This window comes from Rhineura floridana, chromosome 3, assembly GCF_030035675.1.
Source record: "Rhineura floridana isolate rRhiFlo1 chromosome 3, rRhiFlo1.hap2, whole genome shotgun sequence".
Lineage (NCBI taxonomy): Eukaryota > Metazoa > Chordata > Lepidosauria > Squamata > Rhineuridae > Rhineura > Rhineura floridana.
Genome location: NC_084482.1, coordinates 58,544,354 through 58,570,881, shown reverse-complemented (window position 1 = coordinate 58,570,881; position 26,528 = coordinate 58,544,354). Strand labels below are relative to the sequence as shown.

At 44.3% G+C, this 26,528-nt stretch overlaps 2 protein-coding genes across 5 annotated transcripts in view; both read left to right on the top strand.

Moving 5' to 3' along the window:
• The window catches only part of XYLT2 (xylosyltransferase 2), a 44,888-nt gene extending 39,030 nt beyond the window's left edge, over positions 1 to 5,858 (top strand). Inside the window, exons 10-11 of one of the 2 annotated variants that reach the window (XM_061616066.1) lie at positions 778 to 1,009; positions 3,336 to 5,858. In XM_061616066.1, coding sequence (XP_061472050.1) covers positions 778 to 1,009; positions 3,336 to 3,658 — 555 coding nt within the window. In that variant the 3' untranslated portion in view covers positions 3,659 to 5,858. Of the gene's footprint in view, positions 1 to 777; positions 1,112 to 3,335 lie in introns of both variants that reach the window. The other variant, XM_061616065.1, reaches the window with a different exon arrangement.
• Positions 5,859 to 13,295: 7,437 nt separating this feature from the next.
• LOC133379905 (uncharacterized) overlaps positions 13,296 to 26,528 on the top strand; it is a 32,251-nt gene continuing 19,018 nt past the window's right edge. For 2 of the 3 annotated variants that reach the window (XR_009761303.1, XM_061616063.1), the window contains exons 1-2: positions 13,296 to 14,271; positions 26,333 to 26,454. Coding sequence is in view for 2 of the 3 variants with exons in the window: in XM_061616063.1 (XP_061472047.1) it covers positions 14,184 to 14,271; positions 26,333 to 26,454 (210 nt within the window). In the remaining variant the exon portion in view is untranslated. The remainder of the gene's footprint in view (positions 14,272 to 26,332; positions 26,455 to 26,528) is intronic. The other variant, XM_061616064.1, reaches the window with a different exon arrangement.

Below are 26,528 nucleotides of genomic sequence, written 5' to 3'. Positions count from 1 at the left end.
CATCCACAACATCCAGAGAACATAATGTTGGCTATCCCGCCATAGGTCTTCCCCATGAAAGTGATGGTGCCAGTCAGTTGGGAAAGACCCACATGATTGGCTCTGCCCACATGGGATAGAAGTACAGAAAAATGCTTCCCTCTTGTGAAGAAGACCTTAAAGAAGACAGAATCTGAGTGTCATGCTGAAGTGAAGTGGAGGTTTCTTTTTTGGATAAGCATTTAGTGGCTGAACATAAGGAAGGGTTTGTTCTAGCCATTAGAATCTAGCCGCATTTGGTATAAAATGTGTTTTTAATGCATTGTATTTCAGTCTATCGTATATTTATGTAATAAACTTCTTTCTACAACTGTTGTTGTCTTGAGTGAGGACTTGGGACAGGTTCTAATTGTTACCTGGCTGTTGGAGAGTCTGCCATACCATGATGGAAACCAGCAGGTGCTGAGGATCATAAAATCATAGAATAGTAGAGTTGGAAGGGGCCTATAATGCCATCAAGTCCAACCCCCTGCGCAATGCGGGAATCTGTATCAAAGCATTCCCAACAGATGGCTGTCCAGCTGCCTCTTGAATGCCTCCAGTGTCGGAGAGCCCACTACCTCTCTAGGTAATTGGTTCCATTGCCATATGGCTCTAACAGGAAGTTTTTCCTGATGTCCAGTCAAAATCTGGCTTCCTGCAACTTGATTGTGCTCTCTGTGCTCTCTGTGTGTGTGTGTGCGTGCGTGCGTGTGCTTTCCCATTCTCAGTGTCTCTCGTTTTCCTTCCCTCCTGCAGGTAGGTACTGAGTGGGACCCAAAAGAGAGGATCTTTCGCAACTTTGGTGGCTTGATTGGGCCTTTCGACGAGCCAGTAGCCATGCAGAAGTGGGCACGGGGCCCCAACCTTACAGCCACCGTCGTTTGGATTGACCCCACCTACATCATTGCCACATCCTATGATATCACGGTGGATGCAGAGGCAGAATTCACACAGTACAAGCCGCCCCTCAACCGGCCTCTTCGCCCAGGTGTGTGGACCGTCCGCCTCCTCCAGTTCTGGGAGCCCCTGGGAGAGAGCCAGTTCCTGGTGGTCCCACAGACCTTCAACCACAAGCAGCCTCTCAGGAAAGGTATGGGGCGGGGGGACTGAGGTGGGGATGGAGCTGCTGCTGGCAGTTAACCTGATGGTCCTTTAGGGTCTTTCTGCCCATTATTGGGCAACAAACTGAGATTTGCTGCTGATTGGTATACTCAGCAGGGAGCGCCAGCCACTGCGGGCTCTGTGCTGAGTGTACCTGCATGATGCTCATGTTTTTAAATACATGTTTGTCTAATTTGCACATTGCATTTGTGGCTGTACCCATAAGCATAATGTGTGGCCCCTTTCTTGGAGTTCATCTGCTTGTGCTCTCCCTTTTCTCTGAGAATATTCTCACATTATGCTTGTGTTTTTAAATCTCCATGATATGATAAAGTACGCTGTGCAAATCTGTCTGTGTCTGGTTAAGGAGGTTTACAGTGCAATCCTGAGCACATTTATTTGAAAGACTCTCTGATTTACTGCCAGGTAAATGTTCACAGGATTGCAGCCCAAGACGTTCCATGGTGGGGTGGCCCAAGCCATCTTGCTGCCTGAAAGGAAGCAGTCAATGGTACCTCCTACCCACTCAAAAAAGTAAAGTTGCATAGTACCCTGAGAATGTACAGAGTTGGTTTTAGGGGAACAGTAGTAGAGTAGCAGGTAGAGCAAATAAGTAGCTTCCTTAAGTGTGAAAACCCATGCATGCACACATCTCACCCCAATCCACCAAGTTGGCTCAGCTCCCCTCCTACTCCCATCAACAGAGGGAGACTAGGCAGGCAAGCTCCTTTTCCCAACACTTCAGCGCTGGCCCAAGGTATCGGGCAAAGAGGAAGGCAGCTGCAACTGCTGCTGGCCAAGCCAAAACTGGGTGCGACCCTTGCAGGTGGTGGCAGGCAGCCGACACTGTTTCTATTGCAACCGCGAAGGCTAGGCAGGCAGCCAGTGCTCCTGTCAGCAGCTCCAAGACAGCTTTTATTGCTGTTGCTGGCAGGCATGGGGAGTGCTATCACAGCCCTGCAACTGTCTCCTGATCGGTTTTGCAACCAACCAAACTGCTCTGCCCTCTTCCTGCCTCCTCCTGGCTAGTCGGAATACAGCAAGAAGGCAAAATGGTCCAATGAAGTCAAATAGGGAGGGGGAGGGGGGGGAGGGACAGACAGACAGACACTTAGTGCTCATTTCCGTTCTTTGCTCTTCCATTTCTGTTCTTTGCTCTTCCTGGCTTTGGTAGCCTGTCCTACCCAGGGACTGGCCATCTGGTCCAGGGGGCACAAGGCAATGCCCTCAGTGCCATAATCTGGCTCAGAGAGGGAGTTGCAGGGAGAAAGGGATAGCAGTGGGGAGGGGCAGCATTGCCCCCCTCCACAATAGAAGCAGTGTAGTGAGTTTGCCTAATTAAGAAACCAGGAAGAGGAGGGGTGGGGGGGTGCCACAGCCAGCACCATGCAGGTCCTAGGTTGCTAAGTGGATGGTCATCCTGGTTACGGGGCACAGGCCGTTGCTGTCATGCAAGATGACCATCCATTCAGCAGTTGCAAGCAGCCGCTGCCTCCTCCCTTCTAACACCATGCTGTGGCAGGCAACAGCTTTGCCTAGCAAACTGCTTTACCGGCCATCGGTGCTGAGGATCTGGAATGGATCTGAAATATGAGAGGCCCCACCTGTATTGGCTTTCCGCCGGTTTTGAAGATGCACCTGTTTACACAGGCATTCCCATGATCTCTCGACCTAAGACTCCTGTTTTAATCACGGTGTTTTAATTGCATTGTTTTATTGCATATTTTAATTGTGGATGTTTATATTTAACTGGTTTTAATACTTGTGAACCACTTAAAAGCCTATTTTGGCATAAATGAGTAAAATAATAGTAATAATCATGAGTTGTATCCAGTGCTAGTCCTACTCAGAGTAGATCAATTGAAGCTAATGGACATGATTAACTTAGGCTTATTCATTACAATGGATCTACTCTGAGTAGGACTAGCATTTGATACAACCCAATAATAATAATAAATAGGAATGAGGTGAGCCTTTCACAGGGGTGGGGAGCCTTTCACAGGGGTGGGGAACCTTTGGCCCTGTAGAACAACAAGCATGGCCAATGGTGAGGGATGATGGGAGTTGTAGTTCAGCAACATCTGGAGGGCCAAGGGTTCCCCAACCCTGGCCTAGAGGAAGGTTGTTAAATCCTACTTCATTGGAGGAGTTAACAGAGCACTTGGGCATGTGTGCCTTTAGCTAATTGCCTTTCCTTCTCTGTTCTGTTTCAGATGATGGCAAGTCGCTGCATGCTGGTCCTCCCCGCAACGAGTACATGGAGCAGAATTTCCAGGGACTGGCTGGGATCTTGAGTCTCCCCCGTTTGGATGAAATGGGAGGAGCCTCCCATCAGCACACACAGCTAGTTGGCAAGGCTCTAGAGAACTGGACAGATAGCAGTGTCAGCAACTTCTGGTCAGTGGCTGGCCTCTGTGTGGCAAGTCCCTCCAGCTGCTCCATTCTGGAGCTCTGTAGCAAAACCTCCTGGAGTTCGCTGTCCCCGGACCCCAAGTCAGAACTGGGAGCCATCAAGCCTGATGGACGATTGAGGTAGCAGGAGCTGCCGGCAGCACATTTTTGGGATCAAGGAAGCATCCTCTGTGGCAGGTGTGGGGTGGGCAAACATGCCCCTCCTCTCCACAGGGAAAACTCTTGACTTCATTATGCTGTGAAAGGGCACCATCTTTAAGTGGGCTAACAAGAGAGAGGGATCTTGGCTGTTGGTGGTGCAGATGGTGTGAAGGCACAGATCCCACTCACCATTCTCAGGATTGGCTAGAGAGATTATGTGGATGGGAGGTGCTACGTATTTATGGGTCCAAGCACTGGAAACTCTCTAGACTGGCAGGTGAGCTTTCAGATTCCTGGCTGCAGCATGCTTAAGTCAGCATGCCCTTCTCAACCGTGGATGATGCTCTGCAAGATCCGGACTCATTGTTCCCAAATGGTTGCTGGCAGAGGATTCTGGGAAATGGTCAGGTGGGGTAGATTGGGAATGCAGGAAACCAGGCTGTCACTTCCTGGGTCTGTGTCCTCTGAGTAGCTGGGGGCTGGCTTGACAGACCTGTTTCCCATCTTCCCCCCCCCCATCCTTTTAGTTCTTATTTTTTTACAAATGTATTATGTGTACATATATATATAAATATATATAAAAGAACAAAGTGCAATAGAGGCAATGGTCATCCCACCCCTCCACCTCCGAGGGGAGCATTTCAGTGTTCATTTCTTCTTCTTACACAGTAACATAACTTTGTCCTTTTGGCTGTTTCTCTAGGGATGGGAAGAGGGTGGGATGTATGTTCTCTCCTAGAAGTACTGGGGGCTTGGATCTTGCTGCTGACATATGAGAGAGCAAGTTTCCCTATTTTTCTTTTTTGCAACTCAGAGTTGTCCAACCCCCAGCTGGAAGCAAGGAGGGAACTGGGCCTCTCCAGCAGCTGTGCCAACGCTCCACGTTAATGGAGCTGCCAATTGTGCCAAACCTCCATACTTGCTAATGTCCCTTGTACAGTGTGTCATTCTCAAGCCCCTGTATCTATCTTGCATATTATTCTTCCCCTTTTGGCTTGAAATCTGGCTATATTTTGTGTCTTGGTGACATGTTGCAGAGCTAGATAAATGGCTCTACCTGTCCCATCCAAAGGGTCTTAAACCAGGTTGTGTTGATGTCTGATGCGTTCAGGATGAACGTTCTTGACATTAGATTGCTGAAATTTGCACCTGCTACTGCTGCCAGAGTGGACAGTCAACCCTGACCTTCTGCCCCAGTCTGTCAACTGATGTGAATTGTTTTCCCATTCATTGTTAACATTGTCAAATCAGGTAGCCTGATTTGTGACCTCCCTCCCTCCCACCCACCCTCTCAGTGGAGAATCTAGTCCTCTAAAGCTGTATGTTTCCCAGCCAAAAAGAGTGTTCCCATCCATAGAGGGTGACCTGTATTGAATGTTGTCCAATGTCTAATCATATTTTATCTCCTGATCTGATCTTTCAAGCACATCCCAGTTCCTGAGTAAACTGGGGACAGCAGTGTCTGGGGCTCATTGTCTCCCCCCCCAATGATTGTTAACGAAACAAAAGTGTTAAAACAAAACAGTCTCTTTTGGAGTTTTTTTTAAAGTGTGCCATATCAGATTCCAGAGAGAACACATAGTTGATTTGACAAGGGGAGGAGCTGTTGCTGCCTCTGAAAAGCTTCTCTAGGAGGTAGCTATTCTTCGCAGTTGAAATGGACCTGAGGTTCACAGTTCTGATACAGTTTTATTAAGATTTATGAAAGTTCTGATCTCAGGGTTTGTTTGGTCTGAGCCTTTCAAGAAAGAGTACTTCCCCTTCTTTTTTCTTGGATCAGAAGCACAGATCACAAATGACCTCTGTTTTTTTAAAGTTCTTTGATTTCAAGAGTTATGGTGGTGCTAAAAAGAATCTTAAGATAATGGAAGATTTTTATGAATGCGGTCTGCCAGACCTGTAGTACACTGATCGTTCTTTGGCCTGAGCTCCTACTAGGCCACTTTCCCCCCACCAAGGGCACAACCCACTCTGTTTCCAGTTACACAGTGTGATGTAGGGGGATTGTACCTTAGTCTGGGAAGGGGACTCATTAAGTGCATTGAGCATTCTGAGCCAAGGGGGTGAGCTAGGCAGAGCTAACATTGAAACCTGACCCAAAGAACAAGTGCCGAAATTTTTGTGTTGAAAGCATTATGTAAAAGTTGTCTTAAATATGCAACACAAATATATCTCTATCTCTATGGCGTGAAGAGTGTGGATTCTTATAGCTGGCTGCTTGTTTTGTTTTATTGATGGACAGAATTGATATTTTGTCCCTCAACACAAGTGATCTCGGGGAAGGGTCACTTCTCTGGGTATATTTACGAAACATCACACTGGTTCCTTTGGTAGCGTGATCTGTAGCAAAAAGACACCCAGCCTGCTAGCATCACACATGCTAGCATGAGATGTTTAGAGAACAGTGCCAAAATCATCTTCCAAAGTGCTTGACCATCTGCTTATCAGCTGGAAGGGTTAGGTGGAGCTGAACACACAGTGGCTGCCTCCAGCTTGATTCTTTTGACCTGCAGGCTTAGAACTGGGTTGGGAGATCCAGCCCGTGCAACATTTATTTCCCTTTCTCCAACTACAAAACCTCGGGAGCATACAACACTATTAAGAGTGCCTGTCCTGAAGACCAAAGTACTGAGCTGGAGTATACAAGGTAAGGTGCTCCCAGAGGTAACCTGGTCCACAAGTTGTTGTGGACTCTATATGCCAATAGCAAGATCTTAAACTGGTAGCACATTGGGAGCCAATGCAGCTGTTTCATCATAGGTGTTATGGGCTGTTGATAGAGTACACCCTTTAGTGGCCTTGCTGCAGGATTCTGCACTAGCAGCTTCCAACCTCGGGGGGACATTAAAACATATGTGACGTGATTCTCTCCCATTACCTGTTCATGTCCTTCAGTACCTTTGAATTGTTGCTGCAAGCTGGATTCTGGTGTTCTATATCCACACCAGTTATACGGCACGAGAGCCATTTGCCACTGAATTTGGCTTACAGAGACTCAGTTTTTAAAAAGATTTCTAGTTCACATGGTTGTAAAAAATGGGAACACATCGGGGGTGGGGCTTAGGCATGGTTCACATTAGTCAAATGAGATGGACCATATCCTTTGTTCTTAATGTCGTTATCTGTCCTGACCTGTTGGGATTGGGCAGACTTTGAATGCTACTAAGTGCAATAAAATAATAAACGTATCTTTGGAGCCAAATAAATCCAGTTCTAGCATATTATACAAAGGACAGGTGGGAGGGGAGAAACTGCATTGGCAAAGAAGTAGTAGATTCTATTCCTCACCATATCAGTAATTTTGTGGGATCTCTGGTGTGCTACATCATAGTGTTTCCAAGTACTGTACGAGATCATTATCCCTCCATTGCAAAAGAGATGAATAAATTAATCTTTGCAAAGTGTTCAGAGGTCCCTTGCATAAAAATTGGTATAGCACTGTCAAGCATGATTAACCTTGCCGTATTCCCCTTTATTACCGACCTGTGCACTGCTGCACTCCAGGGTGCAAAGTGAGGCTGCCTACGCTCTGATATTATAATCTTTTAATGAGCCTAATGAGAGCTGATCAAGTAAATGTGGCACTTTTCCAAACCATTCAGCAAATAGATTTTGAAACAGCACCAGGGAGACTACTTCCATTTATTGGAAAATGCGGGGGGCAGGGGGGGGGAATGTTAAACAAAACCAGCTTCTGGTTTGGGGTCATATTTTTCTAGCTGATATGTATGCAAGGGTACACAATTTTGGGTTATTTTATCTAGTAACTACTGCACAAGGTCTCACTATAAAATCATAGCAGTTTCATTCCCTGAGGCCAGTGTAGCAACAGTTCTTTCTACCAGGACAGGCCAACTAATGCTTGTGATTAGCTTAACAACCACAGCTTGGTTTTTGATCACTTTCCACCACCTGACACCATTTTGGTTCTTATGTGCTCTTACAAGGCTCTTGCTACAAGGAAAGAATGTCTTGTAAACTGTCAAATGGAAGCTGACAAGATTGGCAGTAGAATCTTAGTTCTACATGAGTGATGGGACAGCATCTTCCACTCTCTTAGCCTAACTCTGGGGATGCAGTGCAGGCCTCATGGCACACAGTTCTGTCATCCAACACCTCAGTCCCCCTCCAGCATCTGCTGCCTGGGGCAGCTTCCTTATTTGCAAAATGGTGGGCTGCCCTAATCCGTTACACCCACAGAAGCAGGGCTGGCCCTAAGATAGAGTGCCTTTAGTGCCCCCCCCCGGTCAGCCCTGTAGGGCCATCCAGAGGGTTTATGGGGCCTGGTGCAGGTGTGACATTTAGGGATCTGCTGCTGCCCCCTCAAGAATGCAAACTACATGTGAGAATTCTCCTTGCCCTGGGATCAAGCAGAATGAAGGGTGAGCTTCATTTTTTTTACATGGGGATAAGGAAATAGGGATGGGGTTGTGATTCTCCTGAGCACCACCTCCAAATTCCAACCCCCTTCTGGAAGAGCTTTCTGCTTCCTGGGGCTCAGACTCGCAGGTCTTTTAATTGTAGCCTGCTGCTCACTCAGGAAGGGTTCCTCCCTTAAAGCCTGGCCTCACGCCACTCCTACGCCTTTCCCTGTGGTAACTGTCACAGAAAATTACTCCCTAGCAGCACCTTACTGGAAATCTTTGCTGGCATTCACTCACTCAGTGACTTGAACTCTTTCCCCAGCGGGCCTGGAGTTCTTTCTGTGACAGAGAATCCCTGTTAAAGCCTTTCCTGTTCCTTCTCTCCTTACAACGAACTCTGTAACTGGGACTACTTGACTGGGATGGTCATCAGCCTGCCTGACCTATCTTAGCTCTACTGCTGCCCAGACATAAAGATTTTACATTCCCACTGGTTTTGCTTTTAACACTCTTTTGTTTTGTAGCAGTTCCTGTCTTTTGGTAAGTATTCTTTATTTTAGAATCTCTATTTTTATCTTTAAACATAATAAAAGTTGTAAATGAAAAGGTATCCAGCTGACCTCTTACACCTCACTGTTTTACTTTATTATTCTTGATGTATTTGTAGTATTTGCGGTGCTAAGTGCTCAGTAATGGTGCCTCAAAGTAAAGCTGTGGTCCACTGATTTCTGCCTAGCACAAATGACATCAAAGAAGAAACTGCAAAAGAAACATACTTTAAAGCTAACTGAAGGAAGATTATTTTTGTATTAGTACCCAAACAACCTGGCACACCTCTCAGCTCAGCTAGGCACCCTGGGCAACTGCCCAGCTCACCAATCCCTAAGGCTGGCCCTGCATAGAAAAGCTGTGCCCTCTGATGTTTGCCCACTGCTTATAAAGTAAAATTAAATTAAAAGAATAACTCATATTTTTGCAAATGACATCCTTGGTGTTCAAAGATGAGCATTCTACCTTAAAATTTGTAGAAGACAATTGTTGTCCCTGCGTTGTGTCACAGGAAAGTGTTTTATAGAACTATGGATGGTTATCAGTAGTAGGATTCACTAAACATCATGTCCAGCTTTCGTAAAGGTTTATTCTATCTTCAACTTAAGTCGTGTGAGTTGTACACTTTTCATTTTCATGTTACGAGAGGCACAAATAGAAGGACTACAAATTATTGCCAAAATTAGAGTGTGCTAGCTATGTTGTGATCCTTGCAGCATGCAAGCAAGAATTACTTCTTAAGGGCATGTTCTAGGAGATAATTGTTTCATTTATATCTCACCTTTCCTCCAAGGAGCAAAAGGTGGCATAATGGTTCTCCCAGCTCTCCATGTTATCTTTACAACAACGCTGTGAAGTAGGTTGTTCCTTTCCACCTTGTCCAACAATAGTAAAATCCAAAAGATTCCCCTGTACACTCTCGCAGACTACCCTTTTTCTTAATCTGTACATGCAGCCAAATAAGCTGAAATTCCATGCTACGTAGAAGGTTCTTAGAAGAAATCTTCTGTGAAGCAAATAAATAGATCTCTTGCAAGAAAAAAGGTTCCTGTCACTTGATAAAATATTTGGTGGCTAACCAAGTTTAATGGACCCAGCAGAGAGAGCTTCCTGTAGATTCACTATCCAAGCAACGTCTCTACATTCGGCAGAGCACCATCATGAGGCAGATGTTAAGGGTATGATGTGTAGGCCATACTTGAATACAAGAGTAGGCACTTAGCATTGAATAAGCTTCCTACTTTTCCAGAATCTATGAAGGGTAATACCAGAAAGTACTCACCTGCCAATATTAGCTGGTGAGAGGACTTCAAGTTTAATTGAAGCTGCAAATTAGTTATTAACAAGACTTAATTAACTGTAAGGACTGATCATTCCCAGTATCAGTGCTCCTCTCCTATATTCAGAGACAGAATGATACTAGAGTGTTATACAGCTATTCATTTGCAACAACTCTGTAAGTTTAATAATATGCATTACTCAAAATCCCAAAGCTCCCTTGGGCTGCAATCCAATACATGTTTACTCAGAATTAAGTTCCATTGGGTTCAGTGGGACTTACACCCAATTAAGTGGGTATTGGATTGTAGCCTTAGCCATCTGCCATTTAAGCACTCTGAAGGATCAGGCCTGTTGAGAATTACAACATATTCTTCCTAACCAGCATCTGGTGATGCTATTAACATGGTCTGGAAGAATATGGGAAACGTCCACAATTCTAAAACAGTACTGTATCAGTCAAATTTGTGTCAGCATCTATAGGGTTATCTCATTTTGTCCTTACGGGAGTACAGAAGACTGAAAAGTAGTGAGACTTATCCAAGTCAGTGAGCATATTCTGCATTTCCAGAGGGGTAGCTGTGCTAAACTGCTGCAACAAGAATAACAAAGAGTCTTGTGACACCTTCAAGACTAACAGATAGAGACTCACAACTTAGACACTTATGTCAGGCATTCCTGAGAGTTCTCCAGTGAGAAGGGGTGGGGGGCACAGATCAACGAGGGCAGGCTGGTATCAGGAATAGTTTACTATAATGGGACAGACTAAGAAGAAAAAGAATAATGGAACACTATTTGTTGCCATTTAACCATGTAAATGTATCATCAATTATCTGTAGCCTATCCTGTACAATGACACTTCCCTCTCACAGGCCTTGGATGGTAGTTCTGCCTCTTAATCTAAAACAGCTACTCACCTGTAGCAGGCCCCAAACTGGAGCTGCAGCTACAGGAGCCAGCCTCTGTGCCAGGCCAAGATGCCAACTGTTTCCACATGTCCTCTCTAGCAATGCTATTATAGGACCTAATAGTGTCATCTACAGCATCAGGGGTTTGTTCAGTATTATATCAGCAATATTATCATAGATGATAGAGTTGGAAGGGGCCTATAAGGCCATTACGTCCAAGCCCCTGCTCAATGCAGCAATCCAAATCAAAGCATTCCTGACACATGGCTGTCCAGCTGCCTCTTGAATGCCTCCAGTATCGGAGAGCCCACTACCTCTCTAGGTAATTGCTTCCATTGTCGTATGGCTCTAACAGTTAGGAAGTTTTTCCTGATGTCCAGTCGAAATCTGGCTTCCTGCAACTTGAGCCCATTACTCCATGTCCTGCACTTTGGGATGATCAAGGAGAGATCCCGGCCCTCCTCTGTGTGACAACCTTTCCTGTACTTGAAGAGTGCTATCATATCTCCCCTCAGTCTTCTCTTCTCCAGGCTAAATATGCCCAGTTCTTTCAGTCTCTCCTCATAGGGCTTTGTTTCCAGTCCCCTGATCATCTCTGTTGCCCTCCTCTGAACCTGTTCCAGTTTGTCTGCATCCTTCTTTAAGTGCGGAGACCAGAACTGGATGCAGTATTCAAGATAAGGCCTAACCAGTGCTGAATTATATAAATTTAAAGAATCCTGGGAACTGTAATTTGTTAAGATGTTAGGTAACCCCTAGTCTCCTCATAGAACTACAATTTCCAGAGTGGTTTAATAGTCAACTCCTCTTCCCAGGGAACTCTGGAAACTGTAGCTCTGTGAGCAGAATAGGCACCACCTAACAACTATCAGCACCCTTAACAACTACAGTTCCCAGGTTTTTGTTTAGGGGGGGAGGGAGAGTCGGGACTATTAAAGTTGTATGGTACTGCTTTAAATGTATAGTGCAGATGGGGCTCCCTTCTACATAGGACAAACAGTTCAGTCTCAGTACAAAAGCATAAATGGGCACGAATCTGACAGCAGAAATAGCAGTATTAAAAAGCCAGTGTGGTGGACATGGATATAGTTGTCTGGGATTGCCGAGGGGTGGGTGTAGATCCATTACTTTTTTGGGAGCAGGGTCCCAATCAGCTCTCTATACTGTATATGAGCCAATCAGCATGAAAAGGGAGCGTGTTAGCCACTAGAACAATCCTTATCCTTTTGCACTCCCAATAGGGAGTGAAAGGAGATGAGTCAGCTGCTGAGAAGACTCTTCTCAGTAGGTAACACAGAGACTTTCATACTGACTGGCTCCTAAGGATGTCTGTTGCAGTAGAGCATGGAGAAAAAGCAGAATAGGGGGCCGTGGCTGTGAGCGGGTGTAGCATGGCTATCATGAAATGACCCTGCACTTCTGAATTTAACACTACACAACTGGTGGTAGTGGCCATTAAAGCTTATGCCATAATAAATATATTAAGTCTTTAAGGTGCCGGAAGACTCTAGTTATGTGACAAGAAACATGCCACCCAATGGGCACTTAGTATCATTATTTTTAATGTGTCCAGCAGACGGGGCAGATTTTTCCTCACATTCTATCTTCCCCTCTCTCCCCTACACCACACTTAGTTCTTCCATCAGACTTGTTAGAATGTGGTACGGGCTAACTAAATATGGGGAAGACCAGCCTGGCTGCATCGATTGGCGAGAAAAGGGGCAACTGCGGAGAACTCGCTTCCCTACACGGAAGAATACTCTGCTCCAGCTTCGAGTTACTTTGGACTGTGAACCTGAAAACAGACCCACTTTGGCCTCTGCTTCCAGTCAGGTATCTTCGATCCCCCTGGGCGGCTGCCTTCCCACCGATGAGTATTATGGCAAGGGGGGGCAACCTACCCCCAGCCATCAGCTAGGCAGGGAGCAGCTGCTCCAGTGCTTGCTTTCCTCTTCTCTCCCCGTTTCTTTGTGCTTTCATATGGTGTCTATGGACAAGGACTCCCTTACCTTTTAAGTACAAGGGCAGCGCTTGCAGTGAAGGCTGGTGGCTCCGATGTTAGTGGGACAGTGAGTCTTCACTGCCCCAGTGAAATCGGAGCCACCAGCCTCCACTGGCGCTTAGGAAATTTTAGGCCCTTTACAAGCGAACAACGACGACGAGATATTTGAAAACATTTCAAAGTAGAGTTACCGTACAATTATCATCATAATCGATGCTTTAAAGAAAGTTCCTCTGCCCTTCATGGTTTTGTTTCTCGGACAGACAGAAGCCAATAACTGAGGGGGATATCAGGGCAAACACGATGCACAATAATATCCATTGATAATGGAACGTTGGAGGAGGAAAGGAAGAGCGTTCCTTTAGCTTCCCCTCGTGCACCGTTTCTATGACGACCACCGACACAATATTCCATCCGGAGAAGGTAGCGGTTCTCACTTTTGACCAATCGGGACCGAGAGCGTTGTATCAGAAACCAATCAGAAGCGAAGCCTGGGAGATAGGCGTAGGAAGGCGGTAGAGAGTGCAAAGATCTCTCCGCGAGACTGGCGAGAAGTCGTGCATCTCAAAACCCGGGGGGGGTGTTTTTTGTTTCACCTAGTCCGATTTGATTCCAGCCCTGGGTCAGCATTGCATTTCTCCCATCCACCTTTGATGGCTTTTTCAGGTACGTGTAACTCGACTGGGCTCGGGATGCCGAATGGAACTGGCCAGGCCCAGAAGGCTTAAAAACATTTTTAGAGCCTTCCGTCGAGGTGAGGCAACTGGATTTGCCCCAAACCCCGAATTGTATAGAATAGGTCCTATGGAGAGTAGAGACCAATGTGAAACCCGAGCAGAACCGACAGCGGGTCTCCTTCGGGAGGAGCAGAAGATCAAAACCAAGGCTACCGAAAGAACCAAACCAACCTCCTGGTACTTCCACCTTTGGAACAGCTTATCTGTTATAAGGGAGACGAGAACGGAAAGTAGTCGCAGTTTCTTCCGGTGGTGACCAAAATACTCCAGAACCAGTCCACTTCTGGAGGAAAAGGAGAACTCAGGGCCATCTCCCAACATGCCAAAAACATTTTTGCCAGAAGAATAATATGCTAATACCAAGAGAGCTGAGTGGAACCCACCAGGCGACAACAGACGGAGAGTTCAGAATCCAGGCACAATAGGAGCGGACACCCATTCATTAATTGGACCTATCCCAGGATCAAACCCAAGGGAAAGAAGAGAAGCCGGAAGAAACCGGAGTGGACTGAATGGGCTCCATCGTGTGGGGCAAAAGCTGATCGAGCTGGGTGGCTGGTCAAATAATAAGCCATTCATTTGAGGGGACTGGCTTTGGTCAGCCTGGCAGGTGTCCCTACATGTAGAGCCACCAAGCTGGAAGGGAGTTCAAAGTAGACCAATAACAGAGATGAACGAGCCAAGTGAGGCACGGACACATGCTCCCACTGCCAGTGTTCCCATGGACAGCAGTGTAGTGGCCATAATCATAGCTACCAGTGAGTACTTACATGACTTTCTCTGTTTCTTAAACTGGGCTTTATGGGGAAGTGGGGGGGAGATCCTCTCTCTGAATGAGATGGCCTGCAGAAAACTCCCTATCTCACCACCCTCCTCCTGGTGCTTGATTCTGTGTACGCACACTGGTTTTGTGTGTGTGTGTGTTGTTTTTGCATCTGGACTCTGTGTATGGCTCCTTCAAGGAAACTGGTAAATTCAAGTGCTTGGGACCTGATTGTTTGTATTACATGAGCTGGACAAAGCCTTGGCCAGTTCTGATGCCAGAGGTAACTGCAGGTTTTAGTATCCTTGCAAGTCACACCATTTGTGGCAGATAGGGGGTGATTTTAGTGCTTTCCTGCTGTGAATGCTAGGTTAGGACATGTTCTTAGGGAAGCAGCCTGTGCTCCTAGTTTGGCATCCTTTTACAGTGTGGAAACATCACCCATGTTGATCCTACACTTACCCCACACATCTCCATTTTTTTGTGTGGTTAGAGGAGAGAACCCATTACAGGGCTATCTGTTGGTGTCGGTTTGCCTCCAGAGATTGGATGTGCCTCATAAATACCTCAAAAGCCTCAATGACACTCCTTTAGAACTGTAGGGAACATATAGGGATATTGTTCAAATTCGGACAGAGGGAATCCTGCTTATGCATTTGAATTTTCTCTGACTTCTCCAGTACTTTTGAGTAAAGGTTTAATAGACAGAGGTATGGGCAGAATGGTATGCCTTATCAGACCAACTTATTTCGGTACAGAAATAAGAAAGCTTTTGAAAGCCACAGAACTGTTTCTGCCTGATGAAGATTTCTGTGAACTCAAAATCTTGCATATTTCTTTCTATACCAATTTTTTTTTATCTAATCACATTTGTTTACTTCGGATTTCCTTGGAATAAAAAGGTTGCCTAAAATAGTTATGGCTCTGAGCTTTTTCATAAGCTAAATCCTGGCTGGAATAAGAAAAGACTTTTAGGATCACCTACTAGAGAAAGAGTCATAATTGGCTGTTGCCAATCCCCTGCTTCCTATTTGTATATTATTGTGTCCATTTTTCTTTCAGGATGTGAGAATGAGACAAAGAGGCTCAGGACATATTTTATTGAACAAGCTTCTGAGTTTCATAGTGCAACCTGTGCTTTGAGGCCTGAAGGCTAGTGTCATCTGAACCACAGATACTGGTGTAGTAAAGCATCCGTTGTATTGCATTGTAATTGTATTGTTTTAGTATTGACATGTTTGCTGCTCTGGGCTCCTTTGGAGGAAGGTGCAGGATATAAATTTAATTATTTTGTAGATCATTATCCAGGCTCTTCTCAGAAGCCTCTTCATATTCTTCAGGCAAAAAGTGCATCACCCTATCTGAAAGGATAATTTTTTAAAATTCAGTCAATATATCTCCTTCACTTTCATCGAAACATGCCCAAGATGGTTAACAACATAAAACCAAATACAATATCATTTAAAAAGCAAGTATTGAAAACAGGGCATCAGTAAAATAAATTGTGAAACTGACAAAAGTGATGAAATTAGCCAGTTAAATATAAAACTGTATGCTGGAACTGACATCAAAATATAATTAAAAATGGCTCCAAGGGCAAGACTCCTCTCCAGGATAGAGTGTTTCACAGCATGGGTGCATCTTCAGAAAAAGCTCTCTTCCATGTTCCTGCCCAGCATTCCTCACGTACAGGTGGGATAGTCAGACCAAGGAAGTGTGGAATTTGAAACAGAGTCTTTGTCATCCAAAGCAAAGGTTAGAGACCAACAATTCCCATCATGGAAATGTCAGAATCAGGGAGATGAAATATATTGGCTTTCTCTATATTACAATAAGAGGTAGTAACACGTGTTCATTTAAATTTGTTAGTGGAAGCATTATTGTTGTTGTTATGTGCCTTCAAGTCGATTACAACTTATGGCGACCCTATGAATCAGTGACCTCCAACAGCATATCAAAGCATGCCATACTTGGCATTGAAAAATCTGGATTTGCAGATGATCACTAGGAAAGGTTGTTTCAAACAAGGGGTGGGAATCCAGTGGCCTTCCAGAAGTTGTTGGACTCCAACTCCCACCATAGGCCATACTGGTAATGGGAGTTTGGAGTCTAACAATATCCCCAGGGCTGCAGGTTCACCAGCCCTTATTTAAACAAACAAAAGTCCAGCACAGGTGAGAAGCTCCTTCTACTAAGTTCTGCTGACTCTACATGGTAGAATATGGGCAATTTCCCACCTGCTAACAAGATTGTTCCATCAAGGTCTAGTGTAGAAAGTTATAAATTAAGTCTGTTGCATGCATGATCCCTGATCCACCATGCCTAAACCAAAATGTTTTAAAACCCCAATAAATGAATATATGTTGAAGGTGCAAGGGCTTTTGAACATATCCCTCAAATTAGAGATCTAGCATTAGCTCCTAAACTTCCTTGCTCTGATAGTGGGCAGCTACTTTGAAGTAAATTATTTGTTTGAGAGCTGCAAGCTGGAAATGTTTGGACCTTTGAGTGCGCTTTCACAAAAAAATAAGTGGATTATATCTACCATCTTCAGTTTCTTGTGGAGTAAGGAAATATTACCATCTAGCTTTCACCAAAAGCAGAAAAATGACATGTGTAAAAGTAAAGAGATCCCAAACCTGTTTAGTTCAATCCTATTAAAGCCATTAGAACTAATCTGAAGTAAGCATTGGGTGGAATTACAGGCTTCTAGGACCAGAAGCAGAGTCCTGCTGTCCTGCACTGATTTAATTGCTGCCAGTTTCACTGGATTTTCAGCTAGTTGCTGAATTTTGGCATCATACAATTATTTGTTCAGCACTTACCTCTTGCTAAGCACTACTGGAGTAGAATAAAGGTGGGCCCCTGCCCACACGTTTATGTTCTAAGAATATGTGATACAAAGGAAGAAGGCGAGGCAGGGATTAAAGAGGAGAGAGGAAATAATTAAGGAAAAACAGAGGGAAGGATTTATAACTGTTTTTTTTAAACTACTTTAACAGAAATGAAGAGACTTATAGATTGGGAGTGGGGGGGATTTTACTACCTGCAGCCAAATTCCAATGCATCCTGGTCTAGTAAAATTCCCCAAGCTGTGTGTGTTGTGTCAGAAGAAAGGAAATAAATTCTGCTTCTCTGGGTCAGTTTTCATTTGGCATTATGTACTGTAATAATTTCCATTGGCCGGGCTAAAAATATACCACAAATACAATAATCAATAGAGAATTATTTGGGAAACTTTGTATGAACACTTAAATCTGCTTTTCTGGTTCAGTTTTATTGCAGTATTTTTACCCTAGCGTGTTACATTGGCTAGAGTAAAGGAACATCCAAATCCAACAGTTCAGTGGGAATTTTTGTGATTTTCTTTTGCCCCAGATGGTTTTTGAAAGAAAACTGTTGGGGGGGGGAACTGTAAATGAGAAGTGACTAAAATTTGGTAGCAGTGCTTAATAGAGCCAGTGTGTGTAGTGGTAGAGTGTTGGACTATGACCTGGGAGACAGGGTTCAAATTCCCACACAACTTTGAAGCTCAGTGAGTTAGCTTGAGCCAGTCACTGTCTCTCAATCTAAACTACCTCACTGGGTTGTTGTGAGGCTAAAATGGAGAGGAAGGAGAACTATATACACCACTTTGAGCTCCTTGGAGGAAAGGTGGAATATAAATGTAAGAAATACATTTAAAAAATAGTATGTGGGTGACAATATCTTAGGGCCCATCCATATCTAACCTCAAAACCCCCATTTTCCATATTTCATTGGTAGGCTCAAGATCCATACATGTTCTGTATGTACATGTATTTTATTTTTTAAAACCTGAATTTTCATATCCACATAAACTAGGGATGGGGGAGAATATCCGCTAAATCGGAGTTAGTACCGGATTTTGACTGACTTCAACAGTCTGCTGTCTTTTCAGACCGGCACTGATTTCTTGTGGTGGGACGCTCTGTAATCGGCATGTTTTCCCCCCTCAATTTTCTCCCTGATTTTATGTAATTATCTTTGTAATTACAATCGCTATTATCAATTAACATACATACATCTACATAAGTATTTATGTTAAAAATTGCATAATTTTTTTTGCCACCAAAAACAACAGCAGCAGCGGACTGAATCAGCAAGTGCAAAAGCAAGTGGGAACAAAAAAAGGCAGATCAGGATTGAACAACAGACTATCAGAATATAAGGGGATCAGAACTAGGCAGTGAACCCCATCCCTAATATGCACAGGTGTTAATTTTGGGGGTGTCTAATCACTTCTGCATTAGTCACACCCCTAAGTCCACCCCTTACGGTGATTGGTCCAGAACAATACTTTGCTTTTGCGGAAGAGCACATAAATGTATATCTAACTTTTTGAATTTTAATGTGCATGCGCAGGTTTGCCATGATTTCAATGTCTTGACCCTTGTTTGTATAATATCACAAAATAGCTTTTAAGTGGAAACGTAAGTCATTAAACATTTTATTTTACATTTGATTGCAAAAAAGTAGGGTATTTTTTAAAAAAGCAATGTGATACAGTTACAGAAGCCAGAAGGAGGAAGCAGCCTGGTTCACTACCAGAAGTAGGAATGAACTGTAAGCAAGGAGGAGGCATGGACAGAGGGTGGGATCTTACATCATCCTCCCGTAATACAAAAAAGTGGGGAAAGATGTCATCACTACAGAGGTTAGAGTGCTTAATAATCAGGACAGAAAAAATAATCGATTTATAACAGGGTAGGGGAAGTGCAGATTTAACTAGGAGAAAGTCTGAAATGGTGGGGAACGTAATATGGACGCTGGCAAATTAATGGACACAAAAGGGGGTTAGTTCGCAGATTAAAAGAAGATATTGATGGGCCCTTGAAAATGGAAATGGACTGCCTTCAAGTCAATTTTGACTTATGGCAACCCTATGAATAGGGTTTTCAGGGTAAGTGGTATTCAGAGGTGGTTTACCATTGCCTTCCTCTGAGGCTGAGAGGCAGTGACTGGCCCAAGGTCACCCAGTGAGCTTCATGGCTGTGTGGGGATTCGAACCCTGGTTTCCCAGGTTGTAGTCCGACACTCTCACCACTACTCCACAATGGCTCTCCAGGGCAGGTTACAATAATATAAAATTCAGTGCTAAAAAACTTTAAAATTAATTATGAAACCTTAGAAGTTTGTATTATAGGTCCACTTCCGTGTAAATTCTGCAATGAAAAGTGCACCCTCAATAGATTTATAGTATGAAAGGGTATACATAAAATAGCAAGTTGGCAGTTAGGTAGTAATAAATTCCAGAAATATGATGCAATAGGGGAAAAGCACATAATTGGGAAATAGTAGCATTAAGAAGGGGATTTTTGTCTGAGAAATCAACGATTTGTACTGAACTCTTGCAGAATCCTGCCATTGGATAATGCCAAGTTCTCTAGGAAGGGTGGGCAGAAGGTAGATAACAATCGACTGGTAGATCTTTGAGTGGTTTGCAGTAGATCAGCAAAGGTTTCTGACTCCCAACTGTTTAACAGTGGCAACAATGAAGCAATTTTAGTCACCCAAATTAGGCTGCAGAATTAAAGAACTGGACCTCTGCCAGGAGAATAGCAGTCTCCTCTCAGCACACTTCACAAACTACACTTTCCAGGATTCTCTGAGGGAAGCCATGACTGTCTCAAGTGAAATCTAAGTCTGGTGTGGGTGTGGCCCCCTGATTAGCCAAGCCAAGCATCTGTGAGTCTGGCTTTTAGAACACTGACAGTTGGTTCTTACTGAGCATGCCCAACATTATCATTCAGTGCAAGCCAAAATTTCTTAAATTAATTAAAAATCAGCCAGGCATTTTTTTAACTTTTAAACTGCAGAAGATGAAGGTCATAGTATGGGGCAAGGTCAGTAACAGGATTACAGGTTCTCTGTGAACATGGCTGAGTTTTAATGAATTTCAACAGATTATGAGAACTCTCAGAGACAAAAGTCCAAAAGGGCTCTGGGTTTTTTCCCTCTCTTTTTAGACTTTGAACTCTCTATTCTCTCTGACTGTTTTGTGTATCACCATGAAAATTGAGAGCGTTGTTAAGCAAGCGTTTCTGAGTTCAGGACTATAAGTTTTGTAAGGTTTTGTTTTGAATTTTCAATTTAACGTTGTGGAATGTGAAAAATCCACACTGTGTAATACAGCAGCATAAGGAATAACGGAGAAAGTTATGTAATTTTTCAGAAAAAAATAATGAAAAAAGAAGGGAGAACTGGGAATTGCGATAACTAGTAGAACACAATTTCTAGAGAATAGGCAGCCCATTTAACAAATTGAAAAATGGAATGGAATCAGGTAGCAAACCCCATCCCTAGTTGCGACTGAGTAACTGGGTGGAAACTCCATCACACAGTAGGGCTGTTACAACAGCCCAGGATCAGGAGACTGAATTGAAAGTCTATCCTCGCTTTGTTTTTTCAACCGCTGCTTCTGTCTCCTGGGAAATATAGAAAAAGGCTCCCCTTTATTTGCTGTTTATTATTATTATCATCATCATCATCGTTGTTGTTGTTATTTGATTTATATCCTGCCCTTCCTCCAAGCAGGAGCCCAGGGAGGCAATCAAAAGCACCAAAAACATTAAAACATCATAAAAACAAACTTTAAAACACATTAAGCATCTTCAAAAATGTTACTTAAAAAAGGTATGAAAACATCTTCTAAGATTAAAAACATTTTAAAAAAGAAAGTTTAAAAAGCAATTCCAGCACAGATGCAGACTGGGATAGGTCTCAATTTAAAAGGCTTGTTGAAAGAGGAAAGTCTTCAGTAGGCGCCGAAAAGATAACAGAGATGGTGCTTGTCTAATACTTAAGGGGAGGGAATTCCACAGGGTAGGTGCCGCCACACTAAAGGTCCGTTTCCTATGTTGTGCAGAACGGACCTCCTGATAAGATGGTATCTGCAGGAGGCCCTCACCTGCAGAGTGCAGTGATTGACTGGATATATAAGGGATAAGATGGTCTTTCAGGTGTTCTGGTCGCAAGCAGTATAGGGCTTTGTAAACCCAAACTAGAACCTTGAATTTGGCCCAGTAGTAAATGGGCAGCCAGTACAATTCTTTCAGCAGCAGGGTGACATGTTGGTGATACCCTGCCCCAGTGAGCAGTCTCACCGCCGCATTTTGCACCAGCTGCAGCTTTCGGACCAACCTCAAGAGCAGCCCCACATAGAGCGCATTACAGTAATCCAGCCTGGAGGCTACCAGTGCTTGGACAACAGTGGTCAGGCTATCCCAGTCCAGAAAAGGCCGCAGCTGTCTTACCAGCCAAATCTGGTAAAAGGCACTCCTAGCCACTGAGGTCACCTGGGCCTCTAGCAACAAAGATGGATCCAGAAGCACCCCCAGACTACAGACCTGCTGTTTCAGAGGGAGTACGACCCTATCCAAAGAAGACAACTGACCAATTATCTGAACTTGAGAACCACCAACCCATAGTGCCTCTGTCTTGCTAGGATTCAGACTCAGTTTATTGGCCCTCATCCAGCCCACCACGGGGTTTGGAGGCTTGCACGGCCTCTCCCGATTCAGATGTTATAGAGAAATAGAGCTGGGTATCATCAGCATACTGCTGACACCTCACCCCAAATCTCCTGATGACCACTCCCAAGGGCTTCATATAGATATTAAACAGCATTGGGGACAAGATTACCCTGTGGCAACCCACAGCACAACTGCCAGGGGGTCGAAAGACAGTCACCCAATGCTATTCTCTGAGAATGACCTTGGAGATAAGATCGGAACCACTGTAAAACAGTACAGTATGGACCCCCGCCGTAAAGCGGAAATTGCCGAAAAGCGAAACCTCATCGAGTATAATGGGGCGCGTCACGTGAAAATGCTGCAAAATGCCGCAAAAGCACAAAATCGGCTTTAAAACGGGGAATGAAAGCCGCCGCATTAGTGGAACATCGGTAAGCGAAGCGTCGGTAAGCGGGGCCCTACTGTACCTCCAATACCTGTCAAAGAATTGTCCCCCTGGGGTCCTTTCCCCTCAACACCCCAAGGGAGGTTCTTTGCTTCCAAGAACAGTCCCAACTCCTTTGGGTCTCTGCTTCCCAGGCAAAAACTCTCCCTCCTTCAGGAGTAATTACTCAGTAGTACTGCCACCACCCTTCTTCCTGGTTCCTTTCTCTGAGAGAAGGGATCTCAGAGACCTATGTGAACTATAAAGGGATTAACCCTCATTAATCAATGGTAATCAGTAGCATTCAGCAATGAAGGACTAGATTTAGAATCGCTAGTTCCAAGCCAATACACACCATTTATAAAAGGATAGTTTATTTAAAAGAAAATAGAATGGTACATACAAAAGAGAGAGCAGCAGTTTGTTTCCTTAAAGCTAATCACTTACATGAAGTACATTGGCATAACCAAGGTGAGAGGTTCAATACAGAGCATGAAAAATAACAAAGAACTTTCTAAGCTAAGATCCTATACTTACAGTAGAATTGCCTGGTTCCCAAACAGCTTTTTTCTGTCACACTTCAGGCGAGTCAAGGTAGATGGAAATAGGGAACAAAGACTGAAGGAGCATCCTTCATTTTTATGGAGTTTATCGGTCAACAAGGAGGGGGGGAGGCAAACTGCCATATTCTGCCCCTGCCGTGATCCACTCCTTTGAAGCCTTTGAAGATAAGGGAGCTAGACAGCATCACCCAGGGGTTCTGATCTACAACACTTTTAATCTTAGGAAGCCGATAAGGGATAACAGCTAAGGTTCAGTTGCATCTTCTTGCAAGGTTGCAAATTGTCTGTCTGACACTGAGCCTCGGATCTCCCCCAGCAGGGAGTCCTAAGGAACCACAGGCTCCCAGAATTCTCTCTGGTTGACCCAATTCAGCTTGACCAACGTTAGGTATTCTTGACAATACCCATCTCACCAAGTCGGCCCAGATTAGGGTTGCCAGGTTCATGGCCTGAGACTGATCCTGTATCTTTAGGAGAAGAGAAAGTCAGCCAAGTACAGGTGGTCTTCCAACACTGTAATGGGAAAAACCACAAGGTGGAATTCTCCCTTCTCTATGCACAACTTTTAAAGGTACAGAAGAGTTTTTGGTTGCCAGGCTCGGCCTCCAAGAGGTCTTCTGTATCTTTAAAAGTTGTGCAAGGGGAAGGAAGAATTCCACCTTGTGGTTTTTCCCATTACAGAGTTGCAAGAACACCTGCACTTGGCTGACTTTCTCTTCTCCTAAAGATACAGGATCAGTCTCAGGCCATGGACCTGGCAACCCTAGCCCAGATGGAGACCATGGTCAATGGTATCAAAAGCCGCTGAGAGATCAAGTAAGAATAACAGGGTCGCACTCCCCCTGTCCTTCTCCTGGTAAAGGTAATCCATCAGGGCGACCAAAGCCTATTCAGTCCCATAATTAGGCCTGAACCCAGACTGGGATAGGTCAAGATAATCTGTTTCATCCAAGAGTACCTGCAATTGCTGCACCACAACCCTCTCAATCACCTTCTCTAAAAAGGGGGTATGGTCGGTAGTTGTCACAAACCAATGGGTCCAGGGTAGGCTTTTGCAGGAGTGGTCGGATCACCGCCTCTTTCAAGGTGGCTGGAGCCACTCCCTCCCGCAATGATGCATTGACCACACCCTAGATCCACTTGGTCAAACCCCCTTGGCAAGCTTTAATAAGCTTTTAATTCTTTTCATTTCTATTTATTTATTTACTATTTAGTCCCAAGAATGTACGTGGCACTTTACAGAGAAAAGGTTTGACAGGTCACTCCCCTAAGGGGTTACCAATGAGGAAAAGCCCTGACCATGGGCTCATCTACACAGTGGCTTACTGTTTGTCTGGTGCTCCTTACATCTCCTTTAAATTTGCATGGTTCACATGATGTTGCCAGCAAACAGAAGCGATCAAGCAGTTTCCCCCCTGTAAATCTGTACCCAATCCACTGATAATACAAATGGGGAGAAAAATACATGTCGGCTTTACTTCCCTGCTCCACATAGACACTTTGCTTCACTGTTGTTAGGTGGGTGTGTCAATCATTTCCCTTTCCATGCCCTCTGTCTCCTCCTCCCTTCTTTCATATTGTTTCCTATGGGCTGACAAGCAACTTCCAGCTGCTTTCTTCTGTTCTGCTGGCCCTTTTTATGTTGCTGCAAATGGTGCCTTTATTTTCTTTTCCCCCTAACTTGTGTGCAAAGCATAACACTGCTCAAAGATTTGTATTTCAGCTTTTTCCTACCAATTACAGGCATACCCCGCTTAAAGTCGCTTCACTTAAAGTCGCCTCACTATAAAGTACATGCTCCATACTCCACCATACCCCACTTTAACGTACGCGTTTCACAATAACGGACGCTTAATGGCATGACGCCGCTGCCATCTAGTGTCGATTGCTGTGCAGTACATGCATAGATAATTGCTTCACTTTACATTTTCACTTTACATACAAGCTCCAGTCCCATTGCGTATGTTAAAGCGGGGTATGCCTGTATAGGCAGGGAAAACACAGATATTCACACTTCCGTTTTTTTTTAAGGAACCTACTGCAGTTGGTAGAACAGACTGAGCATGCTTGGTCACCTAGCAACCAGGGGGAGTGAAAATGTATAATTGGAGGGCGGGGCCACAAGGAAACAGCGAGACCAATCTTTCCCAGAGGAATGCCTACTTGTGTGAATGGGAAAACCAATTGGTAGCTACCGTTGAGCAGAAACTGCAGACGGTGCAAATCAGTAACGAAGGTAAAAGCAATGCATTTGCTGTGAAGAAATGGTCCCATGTAGGTGAGCCCCATGTCTAACATGATAGACTTAAGAAAGATATAGATCATGCTGGTCTCAGAAAATTAGCTGCCTTACTGTTCTTCCTGATGAAGAGTTGTGTATTTCTTAGAGGCTTGTATATTCCTAAATGTGAAGAGATTTGGCTAGTCGAGGATATCGCTTGTTTTTTTAATCTTTACTGGAGCTCTGTGAAAAAAACTCATCCAGCAACATAGATTGATTCAATACAGCCTGTAAATGAGACAGGTTACTAGTCCACAAGCATGCTCAATAGACCAATTTCCCCATATATAGTCCCTTGTGGCATATTGATGGTCTGATTTTATTTTAAAGAGCAATTTCTCTTTTCAATTCACAGATGCTTCTTTGTCTGCTCAACCAGAAGCCATTTTTACTTGCCAAGAGTGAGCAGGCAAGTTCCTGTTTACAAGCTTGGTCCAATAAAATAATTGACTACCTTTATATTTCTCCCATGACTCATGGAGCTGTAATGTTACAATGTAAAGCAACCAAATCTTAGACAAGAAACCTCAGTTTTTGCCAATGGGAGGCACATTGCTATATCTACATTGTGTGTTTTAATTGTAAACTTGGGTCATATTCACACCATACATTTATTCCACTTTAAACAGTCATGACTTCCCCGAAAAAATCTTGGGAAGTGTAGTTTGTGAAGGGCATTGAGAGTTGTTAGCAAACTGTTATTCTCCTCACAGAGCTACAATTTTCAGAGTGGTTATACAATCAGTCCCTCTTTCCAGGGAACTCAGCGAACTGTATCTCTATGAGGGGAATAGGAGTCTCCTAACAACTCTCAGCACCATTCACAACCTGCCCTTCCCAGGATTCTTTGCAGGAAGCCATGAGGGTAGCCTTGGTTGCTTGTTTTCAGAACTGAGACTTCACACAACACCCATTTCTGCTTGTCAAGGACTAGAATGTCAATTAGGGGAGAAAGTTTTGGACAAACATGGTGACTAGAAGTGTGCTGTTTGCAACACCTGTTCCCAGTCTTCTGCAGCAGCATTTGGATGCTGCTTTGGGGGCCTATTTCTCTGATTCAGAATCCAGTTGTGCCTATACAGATTCCCAAAGTCAGCGCTCCTAGCTTGGAATGAAAGCAGTTATGAGGCCACGCAATTCTTGTCCTGCCACTCTCCCATCAGCCTTTGCCTTGCCTTTAGTTACTCCGGCAAGGGGTACATTTTTTGAGGCTGCAGCTGTGACACAGAGCCCGAGGGATAGTTCAAGGCTGTGCAACACCCTCAATTGTGTTTCGCTTTTCTCTTCTTTGGCAGCAGTTTCTTCCTCCATCTTCATCGTGGCCATTTTGGTGCTGCTGCTGCTTTTGTACCACCGAGACCCTCTGTGCTGCCAATTCCTGTGCTCTTGCCGTTTCTTCCAGAGCCCCAGTCAGTATGTGAGTATCTTCAGCTGTTTTATCAAGCCTCTCTTAACAGCCCACCAGGCATCCTAATCCTAAAATTAATCCTG